Source organism: Pollicipes pollicipes, unplaced genomic scaffold (genome assembly GCF_011947565.3).
Source record: "Pollicipes pollicipes isolate AB1234 unplaced genomic scaffold, Ppol_2.1 Scaffold_4740;HRSCAF=5597_pilon_pilon_pilon, whole genome shotgun sequence".
NCBI classification, from domain to species: domain Eukaryota; kingdom Metazoa; phylum Arthropoda; class Thecostraca; order Pollicipedomorpha; family Pollicipedidae; genus Pollicipes; species Pollicipes pollicipes.
In genome coordinates, this window is record NW_023596545.1 from 40,921,990 (window position 1) to 40,931,753 (window position 9,764).

The 9,764-nt window shown below is 61.3% G+C and overlaps 1 protein-coding gene across 1 annotated transcript; it reads right to left on the reverse strand.

Annotated features, from left to right (window-relative positions):
* Positions 1–2,617: 2,617 nt before the first annotated feature.
* Positions 2,618–3,463, reverse strand: LOC119099283 (transcription factor Sp9). The gene has a single exon (XM_037222407.1). The coding sequence runs from the start codon at positions 3,404–3,406 to the stop codon at positions 2,636–2,638; it is 771 nt and encodes a 256-aa protein (XP_037078302.1). The 5' UTR covers positions 3,407–3,463; the 3' UTR covers positions 2,618–2,635.
* Positions 3,464–9,764: the final 6,301 nt, after the last annotated feature.

Here is a 9,764-nt window from a genome sequence, read left to right on the forward strand (position 1 = left end):
TTTTGTCTGAGCCTTAAGCTAACCATTTATGACTTCTGTCTACGCATTCGACATCGAAAGCCACCAAGCCTCTCATTTTATTTGCCGCGGTTGGTGACCAAATTTCCCCAAAAGTCAACAACATGTGTTACTCCCAGGTTTTAACTCCCAAGACAAATGAAAAACTGAAAAGGTCAGGTCCCACTCGCCCCAGGCTAGGTCTATTACTGACGCACGTCGACAAGGTCATTCCTGTTTATGGAATGCCACGCATGGTTTCAATCCCAATCTAATCTAATCCCTAATCCCAACGGCGTCGTTCCGATGTCGTTTGGTCGTTCCATATATCGCTATATATATTATATTATATATATCGTTTGGTCGTTCCATACCTATAACAAGTTCACCGATGAAATTATTGTTCGGTCTACCGTCATCGTGTGACGTGTTAGTATGTTCGCATCGTTTCACAACGCCGGTCCCGATTTGTTCAGGTGGTAGGGCACTGGAGTCGTGATCAAGAGCCCCTGGTTCGAATCCCAGCAATTCCAAGGATATAATTTGGGCTGTGGCGAGTACATGGCTGAAGGCCGAACATCATCCAATCCTTCTAAGGGCCTCTAAACGCCTGACGACGGCCGGAGAGTTAACTGGCCGAAACGTTGCATGCATGCTAACACACCGGACGAGGATGATAGCCTGGGCAATTAATCCATCTGTGACACTGAAATCTCGTCTCAACCCTTCCGTAAAACTCCACTCGGAGATGTCGCTACCTGACTGGGAGTCCGCTGACTGATCCTGCCCCGAAGGACGGTCTGACGGCGATGACGGCCGCGCTGATGGCCCGTCCGTCAGGTCTCCTTCCGACCCTCTGACCGGCCACCGGCCAGGCGGCGACGGCCGCGCTGACGTCACGTCTCCGTCACGTCTCCTTCCGACCCTCTGACAGTCCACCCCCCCCCCCCCCCCCCTCTAACACCAGCGATCCGAGTCGGCAGACCCTTCTCCCAAGGTTTGCCGTACCTCAGTGCCTGAGCGCATGGCATGACTAAATGATACATGGCACGGGCATGCATGCACGAGCGGTTGGGTGCTACAGAACACTGGGGGTGCATTAATCACCATCGACCGCGTCTGGTTCAACAGCCGCATCCTGAGTAATAGCCGGCGTTGTAATTCAATTAAAAAGGACTTGGCGCCAACGATTTTTTTGTATTCTTCTGGAGCTCTTCTCTGCGCCTACAGCGATCATTTGGTGCTGCTCCGAGTCTGGCCTGGCACTGGATGTCGCCGATCTCCCTCAGCCGCCGCGCGGTCCCCCGGCCTGAGGTCGTCAGTGGAGCTCTTCTCTACGCCTACAGTCATCATTTGGTGCTGCTCCGAGTCTGGGCCTGGCACCGGATGTCGCCGATCTCCCTCAGCCGCCGCGCGGTCTCCCGGCCTGAGGTCGTCAGTGACCCCCAGCGGACCTGCCTCCTCACCGGTGGCCCCACCGTCAATCCATCAGAAACCGGAGCCCGCCGCCGCCGGGCGTGGCAGCTCCCGGGCGAGGGGACTCCGACATCAAAGCCGTACGACAGCGGCAAAGTCCGGGCCGTGTCGCGGAAGGGCTGCGCAGTGCTCCACGAGTCTGCTGGGGTCTTACGGCGTGAGGGTTGCATGGCAGCTGCATTGAGTGGGATGCTGGTATTTTCAGGGCAGAAGTAAGCAGCAAAACTTGCCGCCTGCCACTGAGCAGTGTCACCAACACAACAAATCAGCTGCAAATTACAGGTATGACGTCTGAACAGTTACGGAAATCCCGGGAAAAGATCTGGTGTGTCTGCGGCTTGTGGAGCGGTCATTTGGTCAGCCGTTCCGACTGCTCATCCCTTGGCAACCGCGGGCACGGAGACACCCTTTAGGTCCGTGATGGGAAAAGGTCTTCAATACAGTGTCTTCGACCAGCCCATGCTTATGACCAGACTTCTCTTAATAAAGCCACCGTATGGCGCCAGGTGCTGGGCGTTAACCATAGAGCGCGGGGTGTCGGACGTGGTCAAGAACGATGCGGACCATGTTCCCTGTTCATTATTATTAGTATTCTCTTCATCAGCGCAGGTTTGTACAATAAATCATAGATCATTCACATACGCACTCACACATTGATCGTCGCTGTGCATAGCACATCTCAGTAAGCTTCAGTGATCGTCACGCACAAAAATCAACAAAACTACGCATCACAACAGCGGGATAATTCAGACAAAGACGAAGAAAACAAGACGAGGCATCGCTAAGAAACTCGTCACGCCGCCTCAGGCATATCGAGTATTTCGTAGGATGCTGAGCAGTTCATATGGCCGGACACGGCTGCATGAGAGTGCGCCCGCAGTGACGCCGCGCGCGTGACGGGTGCAGTGACGCCGCGCCGGGGGTCTCGGGAGGACCTCCCAGAGCGCCGCGCCCCAGCGGGACCTCTCACCGCGGCCGAGCCGTCCCAGGTCGCGACAATCACAGCTGACCGGCGGAGCGATGAGGCGATGGCTTCGCACGAGATGAACAGTCAAACGGCGCGACACGGTTCGGTTGTTTGGCACGGACGAAACACGGCGGCGCCGGCGCCGGCCGCCCCCCCCCCCCCCTTCCCATCCCCGCCTTCCCCCGCGACCGGGGCCTATACCGGCGGCTTGCAGTCGTCGGTGGCCGCGCCGTTCGAGAGCGACGCCGGCGAGTTGACGCTGTGTCCCTCACTCTGCGACTCGGAGTCGCTGCCAGAGCCGCGCTTGCCGCCGCCCTCGGCGTGCGTCTTGGAGTGCTTGGCTAGGTGGTCGGAGCGCATGAAGCGCTTGTTGCAGATGGGGCAGGCGAAGCGCTTCTCGCCCGTGTGCGTGCGCAGGTGGCGCTGCAGCTCGTCCGAGCGCGTGAACCGCTTACCGCAGAAGAGCCAGTTGCAGACGAACGGCCGCTCGCCGGTGTGCCAGCGCAGGTGGGCCTTGAGGTGCGACGTCTTGTTGTAGACCTTGCCGCATCCGGGGATGTGGCACGAGTGCACGCTCTTCTTGCGCAGCTGGAGCGCGGCGGCCGGGCCGAGCCGCTCGGCCTCGGCGCAGTTGGGACAGTCGCAGGTGGCGCGGCCCGTGTAGCGCCGCTGCGAGCGCGCGCTGCCCACCGCGCTCAGGCCGAACGGCGAGCCCACCGACCCAGCCATCGCCTGGCCGGGCAGCATCGACTTGTACGAGTCGGACAGCAGGTGCTGGCCGGAGGAGAGCAGGTGCGCGTTGGAGCCGAGCCCCAGCGACGAGTAGTCGGACGTGACCGGGTACGACATCTGCGGCATGCCCGACATGCCGCCCATGCCGGCCGCCGCCGCGTTCGACATCTCGAGCCAATTGGCCTGCGCCGCCGCCGCCTGCTGGTGCATGTCCCACCACGAGTTGGCCGCCATCTCGGGCTTGACGCCGCCGCCGGCCGCCGCGGCGAACGCCCACTGGTCGTAGCCGGGCACGCGGCCGTACACGGGGAAGTGGTGCGCGCCGGCGCCGTCCGCCTTCAGGCTCGGCTCGGCCGCGGCCGGCGCGCAGAAGTACTCGCCGCCGGCGTAGCAGGACAGGCCGCCGCCGGACGCGGCCGGCGCCGAGCGCGTGTAGCTCAGCGCGCCGCTGGCCAGCGCGCCGCTGGCCGCGTTCTGCCGCGCCGGCGCCACGCTGGCCGCCGGCGCCGCCCCGCTCTTGCGCCAGGGCGTGAAGCCCTTGCCGACGGCGGCGTCAGCGAGCGGCGGCGGCGAGCGGCTCGTCAGCTTGTTGCACTGCGCGGCCAGCATCGCCAGCGGCGTGCCGCGCAGCGACGGGTGGTCCTGGAGCGGAGGAGCGGCCGGTTAGCGGGGTCGGGTGGCGGCTGGAACGTCGCGGGCACTGTACAGCTCAGAGGGCGAGAAGGAGAGCAGAAATCTGCGGTCTGGTAGCAGCGCATCCTAACGGTAATGGGGCGACTGACGCGACACCACGTAACCACAATCTCCCGTCATTAAGTGCGCCACGTGCGTACCTGCTTGTCAGCTGAGCATCTGCACCTGTGTTTATAACGGCGCGGGCATGTACCTAAAATGTGTAACCGACGTCGTAGCATGGAAGAGCGACGGAAAGCTGGAGCAATGAGGGGCCATAGGCTCGTCTGGGATCACGATAAGCTCAGCCGTAGCTCGCATACCAGAGTCATCCGGTTAATGAAGCAAGTGTTAACCGATATTAACTACCGATAACTGAACGATAGGAACGCTCGCCGACCAATGCATATCAATATGCTTGGGTGGGGCGGAAGTCGTTCTGCGACGTGGGAGGCGCAATCGACAATGACGGCGGTGCTGGAGAGCATAGTTTCTGGTGAGGAGGTAATTGAATGGTCCCTGATTTGCTGACCTTGGCCGAAACTGGATACCTTTGAGGGTGCAAGGAGTTTAGCGATTGGTCGAGACGGGCAGGGAAGTACATTAGGACCATGACGCTGATTAGGTCCCCACAGACTGACGCCCCCCTCCCCCCCCCCCCCCCCTCCCCCAGACACGGCCGAACCACCGGCTGCGCCGCCAAACCCCTGTTCCAACCACACCAGTACCGCCCTGTTCTGGCCGTCGGGGCGATAAACACCCCCCGGGAGCCCCCGGTGTGCCACGCTTCGTACCCTTCCCGACCACCCACCCGGACCGCTGGGCGAGGACTGCAGCGGCGGCGACCCGCGCGGTCCCACGTGCCCCGCCGCTCGCCCCCGCACAGCCCGCCGAGAGCCGGCGCTGAGCGGAACGGCCGCGGGCCGCGCCACTCGCGGAATGTCGATTACTCACCAGAAGCCGGCGCCGGTCAGCGTCCCGCTGCGCGGGCGGGCATCGGAAATCATTAGCGGACCCCGGCGCCGCCGACGGCCGCGTCGCCGCCCGACGGATTTATCGAGAGGTCGGCCGACTTTTATGGAGAGGGGTTGACGACGCAGCCGGGCATGCCGGCCCTGTCGACGGCCGCCGCTCGGTGCGACTTCAAAGGCCGCAGCACGGCGGCGGGCGCTGTCCACAGGGCGCGGCGGGTGGCATGTGTGCCGCGGCGTCTGGCCAAAGCGCGCCGCTTGATTGAAATACCCTCGGACAGGCGAGTGCTTCACGACACGGCAGCGGTGCTAGATTGCCGAACAGCTGCCGCTGGTGCATGAGCTGACTGGAATCTTGTCGTTAATAAGGTTTAGGCGCGGCTGTAAGTAACGCGCTGGCCCTCGGCAGGACGTTCACGTGCTCGTGAGCACATGGAAAGTTGGCTGCTTTCTCAAAGCAAGAACCTTCTCGCTTCGATGGTACGGAGGATATACATAGGGTAACTCCACTGAAGTCGTTCATTCATCTAATGAACTTTGATCCTCATCGGACTAAATGAACTCCATGAGCATTGCTGATTTGGTTTACCATAATACCCCGAGGGGTGCTTGTTGAAGTCCCACCAGTGGCGTATGACCACCACTAAACGGCTGCTTTCTGGGACGCTTGGTGCCAACGCCGCCGTCCGACATCGCTACCTAGCCAAGGGCCATCAGGTCATCGGACCACTCAGCCCCTCACGCGATAACATCACATAACGTGACAGAGCAGATGTTTGACCTCGCCGCGGCGGAAATTGGGATGCATGTTCGGACCGCGGGTCTCCACCGCCGCATGACAGGAACACATGTCTGACGCACCGGAGCTGTGCTCTGACACGGCCGGCTGACGCGGGGCTCATGTTCGAGGTGGCGCTTCTCTCGCCGTCATTAGGGCGGACCTACTCCTGGTGTCCCCTCTCGCGAGGTGATGGAACGCTACGCCCGTTCGACGCGTCACCACGCGTCACCAACCGCGCGGCACCCTGCAGCTGCGGTACCTCGCTCGCCGGGCCTCGGCAATCGTCAGTGTTCTCATTCATGCCACAAGGCAATCGACACCCTTGCCTGGAAGAGCCCCGCTCTCACGAGAGGTCTTGCTGCTGCACAGCTGCGGTACTCGACTCACATAACGCCGTCACGAACGACGCCCTGCCGCATTTAACTGCTCTCGCTCGCCTATCTGATCTGCAGCGCCTCTCCGTTTCACAAACATGGTACAAAGCCGGACATACCTCCCGTCGGTGGGAGTGCCCCCCCCCCCCCCTCCCCTCACCAGCGAACCTCCGATTGTACCTGCAGCGTTCTTTACACACCTGACACAATGCGGGACACGCTTCTGTCGGTAAGTGCCGCCTATCTCCTCACGACTGAGCTTCCTGTAGCCCGGCCATTCCCCGCACACGCACGCCATACCAGGGCGCACACAGGGCTCGGTAAGTGGCCGCCGTTCTCACGAGAGAGCCCTCCAAATGCGCCCATGAGAGCACCTGTTGGCCGCCGCGGCGGCGCGGCCCTATCAGAGAGCGGCCGCCTATGTCGCGACTGACAGGCCCACAAAGCCCAGGTTAATGAGGTCTGTAAACAACGCTGCGGCCAATTCCTCCGACGCCGCCGCGATCTCGCAGATGAAATATCGTCGCCGCGCGCTGGAGCGAGGCGGGAGCGCGCGCCGTCCACAGGCTGTTGGTATTCGGCGCAGACCCGCGCGCCGCGCGGCTGGCCGGTCACTCCTCAGCGGATAATAGCCGGGTAGGAGCGCCGGGACGCCGCCCCAGGCGTCGGCGGCACGGCCGCGGTGCGCTCCTCAAAGACCGCCGGAACGTGCCGCCCGGCGGGGGGGGGGGCGGCCGTGGAGTGAGGGGTGTCCACTGCGGAGTGAGGGATGCTCACCATAGAAACAGAGGTGCCCGATCGTGGGACGAGGAAGACCCGACTATAGGGTGGAACACCTGCCCGCGCAGCGAGCGATGCCGGCACCGTTGCGTCAAAACGCCCAACTTTGGAGTGCTGGACACGGTCGTAGCGGGGCCATTTACTCGGGAATTCACAGTCAAGAACGAGGCGCGCCAACAACGGAGTGTGGAATGTCCTGCCGTTGCCCGGGAAGCGCCGGATCGTGAGGCGAGAGGTGCCCTGTCAAAGATCGGTGAGTGCCTGACCGCAGGGCGCGGTGTGTACAGCTCCCGGCCGAGGAGATCCGGAGTGGCGCGTTCCCCGCCCTGGAGCGGGAGATGTGCGGCCGTTCCGGCACTAAGCAGGGCGCTGCCGGGTCTGTCCGGCGTCCGGGACAGGGGGGGGGGGGGGGGGGGAGCGGCGCCAGGCGGCTGCGGCGCCTCACAAGCGGGCCGGGCCGGCAGGCGGCGATCGAAATTACCGGCTGGCATAATTAGCTGAACAAATACCGTCTGCAGCCTTGGAGCGGCATGGCGCGCCCGGCGGCGCCGGCGCGCGGCGGCGGACGGACGAGAGGGCTCGGACGGAGACACGGGGGAGAGGGGCAGGAGGGGGGGGGGGGGGGGCGACTCCGACGGGACGACTGGTGGCAGGTAAGCTTAGACAAAGCCGCGTTGAGGAAATCAGGTTGGATCTGCGTGTAGTTGAGACACGGGGAGGCACGACAGTGGAGTGCTTCCTCAGGTAAATCACAAGGTCACGAGCACTGCTGAACTGAGCCGGCATTAGGGATTCCGCAGTGCTGACAAAGTGTTATGGAGCCTGGCGAACGATGTGCTGAAATGCCCTCCATAGCAAATTCACCAAAATTAATTGGGAGATTAGCAATTACCTTTAATGATAATAAGCCAATTATTATCACAAGTCAGCTATTGCTAAGTTATTCATCTAAATCGCTTGCCGCCTGCAGGCATCTTCAGTACTAAATGTATCGGCATATGTTCTCATCAGGAGCCCCCCAGTCCCCCCCCGCACACACACGACCCCAAAATGTGAGCCAGACCGCGAGATTGACAGCGAGACCTCTTATCCTTAGACATTGAACTTCTAAGTAATCCAGTTGGTCGGGGAAAGATAAACGAATCACGAAAAACTACGCCATTTTCAAGCTGAAAGAAATAGAACATTCAAAATCCGAGGAGCAACCAGAATTTGGGGGTAACCGATGTTGGCTGACACAGGGCAGGGCATCCAACTCGTGTCGTAAAACTACACCACCGAGAAGCACGCAAGCAGAAAAGCAAAAAAATAGAAGAGCAAGGGTGTCATCTGGCAAGCGATTGAAGGCCTTCTAAAAGCGAGAGAGCACAGAACAATGCGAACTTTATACAGCAGAATCTATCGCCAATAACTGTCCTGCATTCCTTCGGGAACGGGCCCAACAAGCCGCTACTTTGCCATTTAGTTTTCGTGGGTATAACTCGGTGGCTCACTTGGCAAACATTTCAGCCCCGTGCTTTTTGTAATGCTGTGCTCGGCAATATCTTGTTTTTGTCGTGACAAGTTCACAGCCTTTTACAGTGGGCCACCAGAGGTAATGTAGCTGCTTGCAAGTGTTCAAATGGACGACATCTACCAAAGTCCGAAAATGGTACGGAATGGAAAATGACAAGTGGGTGACGCTAAAAGAAGCTGTGATTCGAGACGCTCGGGTTTCGTGCGAACACTGTGAGCGGAACTTATCTTTCATTTAGGACACACTTGTATTCGAAAACTGCAACTTCTTGCAAATTTAACAATGTGGCACTAGGTCATTAGGTCAGGTAGCATAACACCAAATAACATTAACGGTTTGCATGGTTCCACGGCGGGAGTTAGACATCCAAATCCCATTTGAATCCATAACATGTTGTGTTCAGTTGCTCGGGCACATCCATCCCCCAGACATCCAGCTGACATCTTTGCTGGAAGCGATATTAGCAATCATCCGAGGAGGCCGAAACCTTGGAATCCAAACACATATTTTGACACTCAGCTCCACTATTACCTAACTAAAACTCCAGGGACACCAGCTGGGCATTTCCGCAACGACTAATCGCCCGCTGGCTGCATGACCGCCCCGGGACCAGCGCAGACCGCTACCCCGCCCACGAAACCACAACCCTCGCACGCTATCCCGCGGCGCCGCCGATGCCGCCGCCGCCGCCGCCGGCGCCTCAGACCGGACCGAGAACGCCGCCGCCGCCGCCGCCGCCTCAGACCGGACCGAGAACGTCGCCACCGCCGCCTCAGACCGGACCGAGAACGTCGCCATCGCCGTCTCAGACCGGACCGAGAACGCCGCCGCCGCCGCCGCCGCCGCCGCCGCCGCCTCAGACCGGACCGAGAACGCCGGCACCGCCGCCACCGCCGCCGCCACCTCAGACGGGCCGAGAACGCCGCCGCCGCCACCGCGGCCACCGCGGCCACCGCCGCCGCCTCAGACCGGACCGGGAACGCCGCCACAGCCGCCGCCGCCGCCGCCGCCACCGCCGCCGCCGCCTCAGACCGGACCGAGACGCCGCCGCCGGCCGCCAGCGAGCGCTGCGATCTGCATGATGTGCGGATGGCGTGCGGCGGCGGCAGTCAGCGCCGTTGCCGCGGTAACGCTGCCGTGTCACGCGCGCGTCGGGAGAGGTGAGTAATTTTAACGAGACCGTCCACAGCCGTCCCCGGGCGGGATAAATCTGCGGCACTGAGCGTCGGACAGCGCGCGGGCGTCACAGGGACGGCGGGAGGGTCAGGTCAGGAGAAGGGGCTGCTCACGGGGACGGCGGGAGGGTCAGGCCTGGAGAAGGGGCTGCTCACGGGGACGGCGGTAGGGTCAGGCCTGGAGAAGGGGCTGCTCACGGGGACGGCGGGAGGGTCAGGCCTGGAGAAGGGGCTGCTCACCCGCCTCTGTTTGGAGCGAGTACTGAGGACCGATGGCTGGTTCGATATGCATGTTAGTGCATTTTTAGTTTTTGCTTGGATAT